This window comes from Medicago sativa, chromosome 4, assembly GCF_051527215.1.
Source record: "Medicago sativa cultivar Bolivia chromosome 4, Bolivia_mono, whole genome shotgun sequence".
NCBI lineage: Eukaryota > Viridiplantae > Streptophyta > Magnoliopsida > Fabales > Fabaceae > Medicago > Medicago sativa.
Genome location: NC_140752.1, coordinates 54,927,013 through 54,944,469, shown reverse-complemented (window position 1 = coordinate 54,944,469; position 17,457 = coordinate 54,927,013). Strand labels below are relative to the sequence as shown.

The window sequence follows — 17,457 nt, the reverse complement described above, 5'->3', positions numbered from 1 at the left end:
ATATTTTAAATGAAAACAAAAATTGAAAAGGTAAATATACAATCCATGCAGTTTCTTTATATGCATAGATCCTGATAAATTAGTTTTTTTTTTTTTTTTTGTTGAAAGAATCCAGATAAATTAGTTGAATTACTGAGAATTACAGTTAAGATTATGCATAGATCCAGATAAATTAGTTGAATTACTCAGAATTACAGTTAAGATAAAACATTAAAAAAACAATCTTTTACCCAATTTATCTTTTGTTTGTCAAAACCTAACCAAACAAGCAAAGCATCAAAGAGAGTTATCTTAACTTAAAAGAAAACCCTTTAGTAACATCATATTCATAGCATAAAACAAAACAAAGCATTTTGTGCAGTAAGAAAGGAAATGAGAAAACTAAATGAAGAACGAGTTGTTATAATAGGTGGTGGTATTGCTGGTTCTATCGTCGCTAAATCTCTTCAATTTCATGCTCATGTCATCCTCATTGATCCGTAATTATTCTTTCTTCTTTAATTTATTCTTGTAATTTCAATTTTGATATACCCTTTTGTGTTTTTGGAATCTTAATTGCTTTTTAGAATTTCCCAGTTTTGAAAGTTTCAATTTTGAGTATGAAAAGTGTTTTTATGCATTAAGGCTTGTTTGTATTAGTTTATTTGAACTTATAAGTACTTTGGACTTGTGAGACTGTTTGTGAAAGCTTATGAAAACAACTTATAACATGACTTTTTAGCTTATTTGTAAACGGTTTGACTTGTTTGTAAAGCCTAGCTCAACTGACAAAAGCCTATATTGTTTGGTTGGACTACTTAATCCGGGACCTCCTAATTGTGTGTGTGAGTTTCAGGTGGTGATTGTCTACTGGCCCATTAAAAATAAGTACTTATGTGATAAATACTTATAAGGGCTTAAATTGTTTATCCAAACAGACCCTTGTTATTGTATTGGTTATTATTGAAGTGGTTTTGTACAGAACAATGCTATGATGATTGATTTATTGATTGTAGTATAGCTTTCTGTGCACGTCGTTGATAAATTAAAGTTAAACCCATAGCAAGAGAACCTTTCATGTCTAATTGGAATTTTGTTTACCCTTCTGCATTCTTGGTATCATGATCGCTTTTTAGAATTTATCAAGTTTTCAAGTTTCAATTTTGAGGTTGAAAAGTGTGTTTTTTTTGGAAATGGAAGTGTTTTATCACTTGTTATTTTGTTGATTATTGAAGTGATGCTGTTCAGAATACACAATTGATTGATTCATTGTAGTATAGCTTTCTATGATGCACAGACACAGGCACAACACCGACACCAGTAGGTCTTTTTGGATTGAGTTATTGGAGCTTATCTATTAACATAAACATTTGGACCCTGTTTGGATAAACAATTTACTTGTAGCTTATAGCACAAGCGCTTGTCGTGATAAGTGTTTATGTATTAGTTGTTTTTACAGCAAAAGATAAAATAAAGTTAAATTGTTTTTGTATATTCTAAATGTTGTTCTTATAAGCTATCTTGCAGAACTTATGAAGATAAGCTAAAAACTGCTTATGAACAATGTCATAAGTTGTTTTTCATAAATTCTCCCAAACAGTCTCACAATACTTATGTCAGTAGTTAAACTTAAAATAAGCCAATCCAAATAGATCCTTGAAACTGTTTGGAAGATGTTATGGAAGCAACTTATGACATGTCCATTTTCATAAGCTATGTTTGATAGCTTACGAAAACAACTTATAGCTCATGAAAATCAGTTGACTTTTTTTTATCCATTTTTGTTAAAGAAATAGCTTATACATAAGCGCTTATATGATACGTGTTTATGTTTTAACCTTTTTATTATGGTTATACAAATAGAGCCTAAATTTTCAGAAAATTAAAGTCATGGTATGTAATCACAAGTGTTAGGGTCAGACACCAACACGTGTCGGACATTCAAAAATGTCTTCAATCTGAAGTGTTGTGCAATATAGTTAGTTTTCCATGCATATGGCTGTCGAATTGTAATTGTCTTTCTGTGCTTTTCCTAATTGAATTCAATTGAATCCAGGAAGGAATATTTTGAGATTACATGGGCAAGTTTGAGGTCAATGGTGGAACCATCCTTTGCAGAAAGGACATTGATAAACCATAGAGAGTACTTCACAAAAGGTGACCTTGTTACATCCAGTGCTGTTAATGTGACGGAAACCGAAGTATTGACTGCAGACGGCCAAAAGATTGCATATGACTATCTTGTTATTGCCACTGGCCATGCAGACCCTGTACCCAAAATTAGGAGTGAAAGAATTCATCAATATAAAAAAGGTAAACTTGAACTTGTATTTTTTATCTAGTAAGATGACAAAAATGTTTTGAATTTGAATTGACGCAAAATATGTAGACAGTTGATTGAGCCTACAATACCATAATGATCGCCTTTCAGTGTTTATGATATTATAATTGCTTAGCCAATCTTTGAGGATAGTAGACTGAACATATGTTTGTTTTGACGGTTATTTTACTCCCACCATACATTTACATTGAAGCTCCAACTAGTAGCTTGCCTTTCATCCAGTGTTGTCAATCACGGATAGTAAAAAAACAGTGGTTTGTCCAAGTTCCGCTGCACTACAATGCCACAACACGGCTATAGGCTCCATTTTACATCACTTTGTACTACACCATGTAATGCGGAACAATAGAGGTTTGTTGAAGTTCTGCTACGCTATAGTGCTATAGTGCTGCTATATCTGCTATTTGACTGCACTTCCATCACGAGTTTAAAAGACTTTCAACCAAACAATACTTGAGTTTCTTCCTTTGAACTCATGTAGGCTAATCTTTAAAGTTCACTGCAAGGCCTTCCTTACATGGTATGAAATGAATCAACGTATAGTATTCGTTAAATAATAGGACCACCGACTTCTTGTATCACCATGGAAGAAATATTAGAACCCAAAATAACTGAGACTAATTTGTATTGTTGTTTTTGATTCAATCATATCATATACTGACATTGTTCAATTTAGTATAGTGTATTGTGAATGATTTTATGGAATAGATTCATTTTATGGCAATGTAATAAATTGTTACTGTCAGCACTTGATTTATGAAGTTCATTTTCTCTGCAGAAAATGAAAAGATAAAATCTGCTCGTTCCATTCTGATTGTTGGAGGAGGTCCTACTGGTGTAGAACTTGCTGGAGAGATAGCTGTTGATTTTCCGGATAAGAAGGTTACACTGGTGCACAAAGGACCAAGGCTGTTGGAATTCATAGGCTCAAAAGCTGCTGATAAGACTCTAAAATGGTTGAAATCTAAGAATGTTGAGGTGAAACTAAACCAAGCAGTCGACTTAAACAGTGACACAGATGGACACAACAAAATCTATCGAACTTCAGGAGGGGATACCATTGAAGCAGATTGTCATTTCTTGTGCACGGGAAAACCATTTGGTTCGTCATGGCTTAAAGAAACTGTGTTGAAAAATGACTTGGATGTTCAGGGGATGATCAAGGTAGATGAAAACTTGAGAGTCAGGGGTCGGAACAACATTTTTGCAGTTGGAGATATTACAAACATTCCGGTAAGTGCTTCTGTTTTTTCTTTGACCACTCTTTGTATACGTAACCACTCCCTTTCATAGCACACTCAACTCAATAGGTTGCTCAGGTCATGTTTGGATAAACAACTTAATTAAGCGCTTATAGCAAAAAAACAATTCGTATGAGTACAAAATGTATAATTTTTTATATAACAAAAGGAAAAATATAGTCAAACTGTTTTTATACAAGTTTCAAACTGTTTTCATAAGCTATCTTGGAGAGCTTATGGAAATAAGCTGTAAGCTCTCCCAAACAGTCTCACAAGTGTTTATGTCAGTAGATAAGCTCAAATACGTCAATCTAAATAGGCCCTTAGTCTTGTGATGCTCCAATTATGTGTGTTCCTCATTGAACTAAACTGAGACCATGCTTTATTATCTAAATATTGACTAGAGTTGAGTTCTACTCACCAATGATGAAGATATTAATGTAAAATGAATGAGAGGTACAATATGTACTGGTTGGTACTACAGGAATAGTTGACTTTTTTAAACAAAATATAGCAAGCTCATGAAACACTGTGACATAAAATTTCCTACTGATTTTAGTGTTTGCATTCCTCGAGGTGCTTATGTACACATAAAACTCTCTTTAATTTTGTCCTATCTAAACTTTGACTCTCCGCTATAAACCTATTGCATTTTAATCTCTTTACAAGCTTCCTGGTGGTTTATTTCTTAATGGACTTCAATACAACAGGAAATCAAGCAAGGGTTTTTGGCACAGAAGCAGGCAGAAGTGGTTGTGAAGAACTTGCGGATGATGATTGAGGGAGGTAAAGAATGTTGGAGGGAAACATACAAACCACATTCGGTATTGGCAATAGTTTCACTTGGGAGGTATGATGCAGTCGCACAGTTGCCATTCCTAACGATAAGTGGAAGAATTCCTGGCTACATCAAGTCTGGAGATTTGTTTGTTGGTAGAACAAGAAAACAAATGGGGCTCAGCCCTCGTATTGTAGAAACTTGAATTGATATTATTAAATGTTTGGTGTGTATAAATAAATTTGTTTCATAGTTTGTGTAATATGTAATTTATTTGAACATGTAACTTTTTATGCTGCTGAGAAATGGTGTTTCTTTAGATGTAATTGTGCAAGAGTCAAAAGCTGGATGTGGATCATGTTAATGAATGATGCATTATTCTAGTTTTGACATATTTGGATTTTCATAACAATAGTTTCGCTTACCTTGGTTTCCGTGCACACACAACCCTACCTTGTATTTGGTGTGATGTCAACTAAGATGCCATCAAATTGTGTTCCAATAACATGACTCTATTTGTATTACATAGTTTTGACACTTTTTATTGTCTTCAATATAAAAACTCATTCATCTAATAACTTGATTTGAGCATTGATTTCAGCAGCTTCAGCAAGCAGCTTCTTTGCATCAATAGTGACACTAATATCATTTGCTATTTTCTGTGAACTATAAACAATGCCTTGTAATGCTCTTGTTGAGAATGCACAGTATATTCCATTTTCTCCTTTCCAGTGATTTGGATAACAACCTTTTGGCATTCCATTCTCATTGAACAACTCCTTGTAATCCTGCATTATATTTGAAACATAAACAGAACTATAAATAATTATAGTGCCAAAACTACATTTTGGTGCCATTACATGATAATGTATATAATCAATAATGCACCTTAAGCCACTCCAGCACATTGCTTCTATATCCACTAGCAAAGACTATAACGTCAAATTGTCCACTTTTTCCATCTACAAACTCAACGATCTTGCGCGTTTTGATGCGTGAAATCGTCGGATATACCTGAGTACATGATAAAAACCATGATTCCGTATATAAATTGGCATTGGCTCTGCATATATAATGCAATAATATTATATGTATATATGCTGTGAATTGAAAAAAGTGGAAGTCTCAGATGGGATGATCACGTATATTAATAGTGTTTATATATCGGGGATGTACCTCTAATGTGGTGCATAATTGTGTGAACAAAGTAAGCACTAGAAGAAAAAATATATATTGAAATATATTTTATTATTTGGAAATGATAAATTAAATAATTAATTTAATCATCATTTTTTGACAAAAATTAATTTTTTTTTGGTAACAAAAGGGAAGGAAAAAAAAAAACTAAAAAGGACCCATACTAGGGTCGAACAAACTCAACACCCATGGCATCTGCTAAGAGGATAGAGGTCATATCAGGAGGGGCTTCATTCAAAATAACAAAGCTACTACCACTAAGAGCACCCTTTTTAGCTAGAAAATCAGCTGCAGCGTTACCCTCACGCAAAGTATGTCGTAAACTAACCACCCAATCTCTACGAAGAAGGTGTTTAATAGCCATGACAAAAATTAATTTAATCATTATTAGAAAATGTTTTCTTTGTCCTCAGATATTTTGGAACACAATATGAAATATTTTGGTAGGCAATCTAATATATTTTAGTACATGATCTGAAATATATTTTGATACTCAATAATATATTTATGAATTGAATAATATATTTTTGTACTCAATATAATATATTTTGGTACTCAATTGAGATATATTTGTACTAGATCTAATATGTGTATTACTTGTTGAATTTTCTCTATAAATAGAGAATTCATATAGTACATTCCACACACCAAAGAGTTATACTGAGTTGTCGAGAACTCTTTCTCTCTTCTCCCTCCAGCTTGTGTTAACAAGCTATTCTTCTCCTCCTCTTTTTTTCTTCTTCTGTCCTTTCGGAATTAAGAGTGTTCTTAAGACCGTATAGTCCCTTTTCGGTATATTGTCCCTTCGGAATCAAGAATGATCTTAAGAGCATAGTCCCTTAGATAATTCATGTCCCTTAAGAATAAATACTATTTTAAGATCATAGTCCCTTTTTCGGTATAATAAGAATGATCTTAAACATATACACTACACCATTTGTTGTCTCTGGCAACACTTTTTTAGGGGACGTGCAAAAATTGTCCCCTAAAAGTGCCTAAGGCAACGTTTTTTGATTGTCGCTAGAAATAAATTCGCAACCCCTGGAAATCGTCCCCTTAATTACTTCTGGGGACGTTTTTGGAGCATCACTCTATTATTTCTTTGGTGACAATCATTAATTGTCCCCTTAAATATTTTTGGGGACATTTTTGGAGCGTTACTCTATTATTTCATAAAAATTTCAACAACATCAAATTTTTGGTGGCAAACTTCCCTCTAAACTTGTTCACCAAAATACAAATTTTCCCTCCAATCATTCTTAAAAAAATAAAAAAATAAAAACAAAATATAGCTATAACACATCACGTAAAAGAATAATATAGTTTTTTTTTTAAGGAGTATATAGCTTTTTCTTTTGTATCACATATATAGTAGTAATAATAATAATAATAATAATATATTTTAATTATTATGTAAAAAAATTAAAAAGAACATAATTATAATTTTTTTAGTAAACTATCAATTTGGTCCCTGTCTTTGTACCAAATTCTCAAATTAGTCCATGACTCTATTAATTACCAAAAATGGTTCCTGTTTTTATCAAACGTTTCTCAGAGTGGTCTATGACTCTATTAGTTTGTATTTTTAGTGTTAATGGCTCAATGTCTTGTGCATATTATTTAGTGGTTAGTGACATAATGCATTTTTGATCTTATTTGGTACGTTAATGACTTAAAATACAAAACAATTAATAGAGTCGGTGGTCAATCTGTGAAACGTTTGACAAAGACAATGACTATTTTGAGTTATTAATAAAGTCAAGGACCAATTTGAAAATTTAGTACAAAGACAGGGACCAATTCGGTGATTTACTCTTTTTTTTGACAAAAAACATAATAATAATATAATATAATATACTATAATATAAGAGTATCTTTATTTGTATAATAATAATATATCTTTATTTTGTAAAATAAAAAAATAACATAATAATAATTTTTTTAGACAAAAAACATTATAAATAATAATAATATAAGAGTACCTTATCTTTAGAAATACAACCTAACTTTCCCAAATTCATTCTCACGTAACTTTCCCAAATTCATTCTCACAAACCTAATCCAAGTCCGTCGTTCCCTTCACTCCGCCGTTCATTCAGACCCTCTTTCAATTTAAACCTAAATCAAACATTTTTCCAGAAATCATGTGACCCTTTCCAGAAATCGCTCTTGTTGTTCATCCTCGTCACTCCGCCGTACAATATGTAAGTTATAATTCTCGTTTTTTTATCGTATAGAATCTGGTACAGTTTTGAACTGGTTTGGTGTTATGATGACTCTGTCCATCCATCTATTTTTTTGGTTCTGGTCCTTAGTTCATGGGATCCATTGATGAAAAGGACGGCAATTGATTTGGAATATGCTCTTATTTGTTCTATTTGAGATCTTCAAAATCAGATAATTTTTCTAATAGTTCCTTTGGTTTGACTCTGGAGTAAGGTTGTGTGTGTGGAACTATAAGAGTATGGAACTAATAGTTCCATACTCGTCACGATGTTCTCGATCTGCTTATTCTTTGATGCTCTGCTTTATCGTTGTTCTTCGTCGACCAATCCTCTCCCATATACAAATTTTCGTTTTGTGAATTGAGCTTTGCAATCCTCTCCTCACATTCTCACAAAGACAAGCGGAAATCACCATCTCCATCCAACAGAGATTTCATTGTCCTTCTTCTGTTACAATTTCAATCTTCAAATCGACGTCGTCTATCTTCAACCACATCGTGTCGTGAAGGAGGTATGCACTACTCAAGGTCCAAATCGAGGTTTGACTTATCAGTTTTCAAATTTTAGTTCTACTTCTGTTTTATTCATAATCTTGCTAATTTGATTCATCTTCACATATGCTTGTCAATGGTGTTATAATGTTGCATATAAAGTGTTTGATAGTTTGACTCAGAAAAATCTGTATCCATTTTGCAATTGTGTGCTTAATTTGACTCTGTTATTGTGTTGCATATGAAGTGTTTGATAATTGTACACAATGAAATCTGACTCTAATTGTTTCAATTTGTGTTTAGTGCTTTTAATAGTGTATCAGAATGGATATTAATCAGAAATTGCAATTGAATTTTATTGATTTTGTGTTATTGAAACGCTAATGATATTCTTATTTCACATTCAGAGGTACAATTTTTGATTGATGAGCTTCTGACTACTGGAAGTGTATTTAAATGATTCAATTCTAAATTGTAGAGCTTATGGAAGATGATGTTCAGCTAATTAGGTTAGAACATAGCATCAAGATTTTGGTTACTTTTTCTTCAACGTTGGATTTACTTTACACTATTAGGACTATAATCAAAAGTATCATAATCTTTTATTGAATTTGTATTTTTTTTTCCATAAAATTCTTTATGTTGGTGCATGGTTATCTTGATTATTTCATCACTCTTTTATAAGGTAAGCATTTTATTCTTCAATTTTCTTGGCTATTGTAGACTGTGTTTTTAATTTCTACAATATTAGACATATTATTAGTTAGAAAATACTCCTTTCGGTCCCATTTATAAGCAAATTTTGCTTTTTTAGATTCATTAAACAACTGATGTATCTGGACCATATTATATACATCAATTATTTAATGAATATAAAAAAATAAAATTTGTGTATAAATGTGACCGGAGGAAGTGGTAGTTAGTTGCTGATTTCCATGGATTTGATATAATCACTTTTTTATCGCTTCTATATTCATATATGTTGTATTACTCTGCATCATATACACCGTCAAACTATGAACACGAAATTGACACAGACACATAAGCACCGTTAATAATTTACAAAAATAATGTGATTGCCATGTGTTGACGTTGGTGTTGAAACCAGTCACGACTTAAATTTGAGTGTCAGTGCTACATATAGCTCTCATAGAACAAAACATTAGTAGGCATATGTTATCTCAAATTCAGATTTTAGTTAGACATGTTTTATATAACACACACACACACTTTATATAAAGTCATGCATAAGTTCTTTGTTTTATCCTACATACAAGATTTTATGATCATTTGAAAAATAAAAAAGTAGAAGTGTTTATTATATATGCACTAATATTGAGGATTTATTTTTACTCTTCTTTTGAATGGCTAAAACTTTTTTGGAATCGTTTGAGAGCATTTCAGCCATTAGCCACTTCACATTGGCTTAACAATAATAGTAACTAATAAGTTTTGATAATTTCAATTCTTATGTGGTCTGTGCGTTTCTTTTGAATAATTTTAATGTATTTTAAGTCTCTGAAATTAATAAATAATTTTTTATTTATTAATTTTTCGGATGTATCTAATGCTTAATCTCACTCTTTAATAGAGAAAAAAAAGTTAAAAGCAATTGTAATGTTGCATTTTATGTTTAAGTACACCTACATCTCATCAAGAATACTCAACAAGAGACTAATTAACCATGTATATTGTGGAATAGATTAATCTGCATTTTTATCTACATCTCACATTTGTTCTATGAAGGTGGATGGAGTTATAGAGCAAGATCTTCGTACTTTTATCTACATTTCACATTTGTTCTATGAAGGTGGATGAAGTTATAAAGCAAGATCTTTGTACTGAAAAAATTCTGCAACTTTGACTTGGGCATTGGTTACCGTGCAGGCCTCTCATATTCATAGTGATTGACTTACCCTTTGCTGAGAAACACAAGGCGGTACGAAATTCTACTTCTTAATTGCATCTTTTATTATTGGTTGAGAACGGTCCTTTTATTCCACAAAATATTTCCTCATGTGGGTGTTGTGTATTTTTCTGTGTTGTTGTGGCTTTGGTAGTCATTTTTTTACCCACATCGGCATGTTCCCTTTTAGTTTGTGGTCTGGTTCTGGTTTTTGATTCCTTGTTATCTTGGACCTTAAGTGTATGCTTAGTCAATCATATTATGCATATAAGCTGAAGTTTGCATGTTGTATTGAACTGTATTTTATTAAACGATCCTCTTGATACAAAAATGGCAATATAAATTACTGTATAATGTTAGGGTATGTGGTATTTGTTAGTAATGACATCACTTGGAATGTAGGCAAGTGTTTGAAATTGTTAACTTGTGTATGTTGGGTCTTAATTAGAGTTGTGCGAACTTATGATTATGTTGTTTGGCTGAATTGTTTAAGATGCGTGTCCAAAGTCGGATTTTGATTGTGTTGCAGAATTTTATGCATAAATTTTGTTTATGCAATTTGTGGTGTTTGTGCAAACTTGCGATTTATTTTTCTGCATTTTGTATTTGTTTCTCTGTTGCATAACATGGCATAAGTTGCAGAAACTTAAAAATGAGCTTGTAATGATAGAACAAGGAAGGGAAATGTGTAAAACAAGTTTCCTATTTGCGGCTATGTTGACTGTGTTTTACTTGTTTTGGTTTTTATTTGTGCGAGGTACAACACTTGTTGATGTCTTTGATTGTCCTTTGAACCAACAATATCTATGGTTTATGTATTTTGTTGTTCTTATGCAATAAGTTATCAATGAAGATGTTGTACAGGATGACATAGATGAGGAATTTCAAGAGGAAGACGTAGATGATGAATTTCTTGAGGACGAATTTCTTGAGGACAACTTAAGTGATGAATTTCAGGAGGATGATATAGATGATGAATTTCAAGAGGATGACCTAGATGATGAATTTCAAGAGGATGACATCGGTGATGAATTTGAAGTGGACGATTTGGGTGATGAATTACAAGATAAACTTGAATGATCAAGTTGGATGGTGTTTTATTTTGGATTGTAGTTAAACCACATTTTGGATTGTAGTTAAACCACTAAACTTGTCTGAACTATAGTTTTGTTATTTTGCTAGGCTTATACTTCGAAACATTAAACTTATCAAGTAATGTTTGACATTTTGATTGCTAGGATTATTATATTACATTTTTGAGGTTGTATTGCTAAATTCGATCTTTTTTGAGTTATAATTGACAATTTTAATATTGCCTTTAAGCTATAGTTACATTTCTAAAATAATTGGAAAATTCTAAAATTTTACGAGGACACTCTAAAAATGTTGCCTGTAAGCTATGGGGACGTTTTTAGGTTTTCTTAAAGATTCACATTTAAGGCAACATTTATTAATTGAAGCAACCTATGGGAACATTTAAAAACGTCCCCTCAGAATCCCCAAAAAATCGTCCCTTATTCTTAGGGCTTAGGCGACGTTTTGAAAAAGTGTGCCCAAAGATCATGAAAAAACGTCCCCATAGACTATAGGCGACGCTCGTATAGGAGACCCCTGGAAAACGTCCCCTATACCTTTAGGCAACGCTTTTCATAGTTCTGGCAACATTTTTCGATTGTTGTTATAAAGGATAAATGGTGTAGTGATATACTCTTCTTCAATTCATGGAGAAGTTAGATGTTAGAATGGTCGTAGCATCATATTTGAGTGGTTGAAATACCATATTGGTATTTGGAGATGTTAAAAATTAGAATGGTGGAAACATCATATTTGAGTGGTCTCAACACCATAATAGAGTGGTTAGAGTACCTTATTGGTTTTAGTATTAAAAGAGTGGTCTTAATACCATATTGAAGGTGTAATTCTCGAACGGTTTTCTACAGTGCAGTAGCTAACCGCACAATTGTAGCTGAGCTTGTTTTATCCTGAAGGTGGCGTGGTTGGTAGTCTGCCTTGCACAATCTTGGGCAGTGCCACGAAACGTCTTAAAGAGAGCGATCTGATCATGACTCAACCTAGTAACAACTCCGATATACATTCTCTTTCAAAATAGGATTTGGAAAACCAAAATACAATCGTTTGGAAATTCAAAAACAACAATTTTAAGATGTTTTCTATTGCTATGTCTACTGAAGAAATTACTTATTGAGGTTTCGTTGTCCCTAAATACAACAAGGATAAATCAGGGTATAGAAATTACATTTTTCGACTGAAACAATGAAATGCTTGTTGTTATAACAACACTAAGAAATTCACATATGCGTGCTCTGAATCTGTCTTGAAATTTGTGTTAGGTTTTTAGACATGTATTGACTGCATTTTGTTAAAACATTAGTTCTAGCATGATGTCAGACACGATGTCTTAACATGTTGGTACGACATTATAACGTGCCTTGTTCCGCTTACTTGGAGATTCGTTTTAAATGTGAAGATCGTCATATACTATCTATAGATTTGTTTCACGTGAAGAGTTGACCAAGAAAGCGTGCTTCTAGAAGCAGTGAAAGACGGTTTATACTTATCTTAGTCCTTAAGAATGTTGTTGCAACATTTAAGGAAACATCTGATCTGCTTTAGAATATTTGTGCTAAAATATCGTGATTCAGCTGATCTTTAGCCGGATTTGTGCAACAAGCCCATTCAGCAAACATGCTATATAAACAAAGACAGAAGACCTAATTAGGTACTGAAGCCGCAGTTTACAAAGGAGTCGTATAAGGTTTTAGTCTTTGTGATTTGTGAGCCACTCGAGTGTCATATTGATACTAGAGCTGGACTGTCTTTGAGTTGTATTTTTTAATCACTCATAAGCTTTGAAGCAAGAGTGAATTATGTATTTCATGGAGTGTATCTCCATTATCCTTTATTAATATGACGATCACTGGGTTGTGATTAAGAGGAAGTGAGTAGGGGATCTCATATCTAGGACTAGGCGAGTCTTGGGTAGAAATTGTACAAGTAATGATTAAGTGAGAAGCTAGTAGACCAAGGGCTTTTATGTATGCTTTGAATTGATACTACTATAGTGAATTCCTTCCTGGCTTGGTAGCCCCCAGATGTAGGTGAAGTTGCACCAAACTGGGTTAACAAACACCATGTGTCTTTTACTTCTTGTACATCTTTTATTGTTTGTTGACAGTGTTATTACGAAGTCCTGACATCGTTCTTGACATCTGTTTGGACATCGTACATGACATCTTTACTGCGTGCTGGAATTTCAATTGGTATCAGAGCAGGCACCTGTTTTGTTTCTGGGTAAGCTCCAGGGCAAAATATTTTCTGGCACTATGGAAAAAGAAGGACAAGTTAACATACCACCTGTTTTGGATGGGTCCAACTATGATTACTGGAAAGTATGCATGCTATCTCTCCTTAAGTCTATTGATAACAAAACGTGGAAAGCTGTTCTAACAGGTCGAGATCATCCTTTAACTAAGGATAAAGATGGTTAAGGATACGACTGAGCTGAAACCTGAAGAAGATTGGTCAAAAGAAGAAGATGATCTTTGTAACACCCACAGCTGACGAGGACAGGGGAGTGGTCGCCGGTGCATAAGGCAAGACAATGAGCGGCTCCCGACAGTTTCTAGAGGAACCGAATTACATCGGAATGAGAGGGATCCTGAGGCCGTGTAGGTATGAGACTACATGGTTGAAGGAAGGCTTATAAGAATTGTTTGTTACTACCTATATCAACAAGATGCATCTTCTTTTTGGTAGTTCATTCCATAAGACCTCTCCCAGTACGGTGTGGTTCGGCGACGAACCAAGCGGAAGCCGGTGGGAATGTAACACCCACAACTGACGAGGACAGGGGAGTGGTCGCCGGTGCACAAGGCAAGACAATGAGCGGCTCCCGACAGTTTCTAGAGGAACCGAATTACATCGGAATGAAATGGATCCTGAGGCCGTGTAGGTATGTGACTACATGGTTGAAGGAAGGCTTATAAGAATTGTTTGGTACTACCTATATCAACAAGATGCATCTTCTTTTCGGTAGCTCATTCCATAAGAGCTCCATAGTTAAACATGCTTGACTTGGAGCAATTTTGGGATGGGTGACCTACCAGGAAGTTTCCCGGTAAGCGTGCGAGTGATGACAAAGCACGCTGGAAAGACTCGTGTTGATTTGTGGGGTCAGTCTGGATGTTACAATCTTGGTCTTGGAAACTCCAAAGCCTTGAATGCCTTATTCAATGGGGTTGACAAACACATATTCAGACTAATAAGAAACTGCATTATAGCCAAGAATTCTTGGGACATCTTGAGAGCCACGCATGAAGGAACTTCAAAGGTCAAAATGTCAAAACTACAGCTAATCACCACCAAGTTTGAGAATTTCAAAATGGGAGATGATGAATCTATTCGTGATTTTCACATGAACATTCTTGAACTTGCAAACGCATCTGGTGTTCTGGAAGAAAAAATGTCTGAAGAAAAGTTGGTAAAGAAGATCCTGAGGTCTCTCACTAAAAGGTTCAATATGAAAGTGACTGCTATTGAAGAAGCCCAAGATATAAAGAATATGAAAGTGGAAGAACTCATTGGGTCACTTCAAACTTTTGAAATGGCAATCAGTGATCACATTGAAGAGAGAAAGAAAGACATTGCCTTTCTGTCAAATATGTGTTGACCAAACTGAAGGTAACTTAGAAACTGATGAAGAAGTATCAGAAGCTTTAGTACTCATTAGGAGGAAGTTTAACAATATTCTCAAGAAAATAAATAGAAGGCGTGGGACTGATGTCAGAAACATTCCATCCGACATCAATAGTGAATCTCCAAGAAAGGAGAGAATTGATTATAAATCAAGTCAAGGAAGAGGTGCTCAGTGTCATGCATGTGAGGGATTTGGTCATGTTAGATCCGAATGTCCAAACTACTTCAAGAATCAAAAGAAAGGTCTGTCAGTAACATGGTCTGATGATGATTTGGCTGAACCAGAACATGAAAATCCAAATCATGTGACAGTTTTGACAGGAAGATATGAACCTAATGAGGAATGTGAAAATGAAGGAGTTTCCTACAAAGAATTAGCTAACTCCTACAAGGAACTCTACATCAGAAGTGAATAAATGATCAAGACTGGAGAAAAGCATCAAAGAATCATCACCCAATTGCAAAAAAGAGAAGGAAAAATTATTGTCAACCAATACTGATCTTCAAAATGAGGTAACTCTTATATCTTCTAAGCTTGATGACCTGACAAAGACCATTAGAATGTTGAATGGTGGGTCTGAAACTCTTGATGAGATACTGCTTGTTGGAAAAAAAACGCTGGAAATGTCCGAGGAATAATGTTCAATTACAAGAATCTAAACAAGCAATGAAAGACTCATGTCACTAAATTTGTACCCTCTAAAACAAAATGTGATGTCACAATGTTCGACAACATGTCTCGACATTTAGGAAAGGGCAGAAAAATTCAGAATAATGGCAAGTTTCCTCTTTGGAAATGTCATTACTGCAACAAAAATGGTCACATAAAACCTTACTGTAACCAACTGTATGGATTTCCAAAAGGTCTGAATTATCCCAGAAGTAACCATGTGACTAGAAAAGTTTGGATAGCCAAGAATACTAAAACTGCTCATATAGCACACACATCTTTCAGAGCTTCCTCTAGAGAAGACTGGTACTTTAATAGTGGATGTTCCAGACATATGATTGGTGTCAAAAACTACTTGGAAGATATTCAATCCTATTCAACTAGTTTTGTCACTTTTGGTGATGGAGCAAAAGGAGAAATCTTAGGAATTGGTAAGTTGGCCGGTACTGACCTACCTAAACTTGATGATGTTCTCCTAGTAAAAGGATTGACTGCCAATCTGATTAGCATTAGTCAACTATGTGATCAAGGATTAAAAGTTAACTTCACCAAATTAAAATGCCTGGTCAAAAATGAGCAGAATGAAGTTATCATGAAAGGAACTAGGTCAAAGGATAACTGCTACTTATTGTTGCCCAAAGAAATTGAAAAATCTTCCACATGTTTAATGTCTAAATATGAAGAAGTCAAACTATGGCACCAGAAACTTGGTCATCTAAATCTTAGGGGTTTGAAAAGGATCATGACTGAAGAAGCTATCAGAGGATTACCAAAACTCCGGATAGAAGAAGGAAAGATCTATGGAGAATGTCAAATTTGAAAGCAAACCACAATGTCACACCCAAGGTTGCAACATCAGACCACGACAAAAGTTCTTGAACTTCTTCATATGAACTTGATGGGTCCGATGCAGGTAGAAAGCCTTGGTGGTAAGAGATACGCTTTTGTGGTTGTGGATGACTACTCAAGATTTACATGGATAAACTTCATTAAAGAAAAGTCTGATACCTTTGAGGAATTCAAGGATATTTGTCATAGACTTCAGAGAGAAAAAGGAACAGGTATCATTAAAATTAGAAGTGATCATGGAAAGGAATTTGATATTGCCAAATTCTTTGAATTTTGCTCCTCAGAAGGAATTAGTCATGAATTTTCCTCTCCTATAACTCCTCAACAACCGGAGTTGTTGAACGAAAGAACATGACCTACAAGAATCAGCAAGAGTAATGCTACATGCAAAGAAACTTCCCTATCACTTTTAGGGGGAAGCCATGAATATTGCATGCTACATTCACAATTGTGTCACCTTGAGATCTGGCACAACATTTACTCTTTATGAATTGTGGAAAGAAAGAAAACCTACTGTTAAATATTTCCATGTTTTTGGAAGTAAATGCTATATATTAGCTGACAGGGAACAAAGAAGGAAGATGGATCCTAAGGGTGATGAAGAAATCTTTCTTGGTTATTCTACAAACAGTAGAGCCTACAGAGTGTTTAATTCCATAATAAAAGTTATGATGGAGTCGATCAATGTTGTTGTTGATGACTCTCATGAGAACCGGTCCGATGTTGAGGAAGATGTTGGAGCATCATATCTTCAGAAAGATGATCTTGGTATGGAAGAAGAAACTGCACCAAGTAATAAAGATACTAAAACTGAAGCTGATGATCCTCAAACCAGCAAAGGACCATCTATCAGAATTCAAAAGAATCATCCCAAGGATCTGATCATTGGGAATCTTGATCAAGAGATTACAACCAGGTCTAGAGAATTGATATCCAATTCATGTTTTGTCTCAAAAATTGAACCCAAAAATGTTAAAGTAGCACATACTGATGAATTTTGGATCAATGCTATGCAAGAAGAGTTGAGTCAGTTTAAAAGAAATAAAGTGTGGGAGCTAGTTCAA

General features: G+C 34.1%; 3 protein-coding genes and 1 long non-coding RNA gene across 4 annotated transcripts; 3 read left to right on the top strand and 1 right to left on the bottom strand.

Moving 5' to 3' along the window:
* The first annotated feature begins 335 nt into the window (after positions 1 to 335).
* LOC146929927 (uncharacterized) lies at positions 336 to 4,763 on the top strand. The gene is made up of 4 exons (XM_085701610.1): positions 336 to 479; positions 2,036 to 2,292; positions 3,099 to 3,553; positions 4,272 to 4,763. Exons 1-4 carry the CDS (start codon positions 373 to 375, stop codon positions 4,542 to 4,544), a joined length of 1,092 nt encoding a protein of 363 aa, XP_085557736.1. The 5' UTR covers positions 336 to 372; the 3' UTR covers positions 4,545 to 4,763.
* A 139-nt stretch (positions 4,764 to 4,902) lies between these two features.
* Positions 4,903 to 5,900, bottom strand: LOC146929926 (putative indole-3-pyruvate monooxygenase YUCCA11). The gene is made up of 3 exons (XM_085707437.1): positions 5,712 to 5,900; positions 5,228 to 5,353; positions 4,903 to 5,127 (listed from the first exon to the last, which is right to left on the bottom strand). The coding sequence occupies exons 1-3, from the start codon at positions 5,898 to 5,900 to the stop codon at positions 4,903 to 4,905; spliced, it is 540 nt and encodes a 179-aa protein (XP_085563563.1).
* Positions 5,901 to 6,458: 558 nt separating this feature from the next.
* Positions 6,459 to 11,480, top strand: LOC146929925 (uncharacterized). Its single transcript, XR_015006227.1, has 2 exons — positions 6,459 to 8,272; positions 8,660 to 11,480. It is a non-coding gene; the product is annotated as an uncharacterized LOC146929925 (long non-coding RNA).
* A 2,831-nt stretch (positions 11,481 to 14,311) lies between these two features.
* On the top strand, positions 14,312 to 16,364 carry LOC146929924 (uncharacterized). The gene is made up of 4 exons (XM_085707436.1): positions 14,312 to 14,792; positions 14,860 to 15,282; positions 15,344 to 15,477; positions 15,630 to 16,364. Exons 1-4 carry the CDS (start codon positions 14,312 to 14,314, stop codon positions 16,362 to 16,364), a joined length of 1,773 nt encoding a protein of 590 aa, XP_085563562.1.
* The last annotated feature ends 1,093 nt before the right edge of the window (positions 16,365 to 17,457 follow it).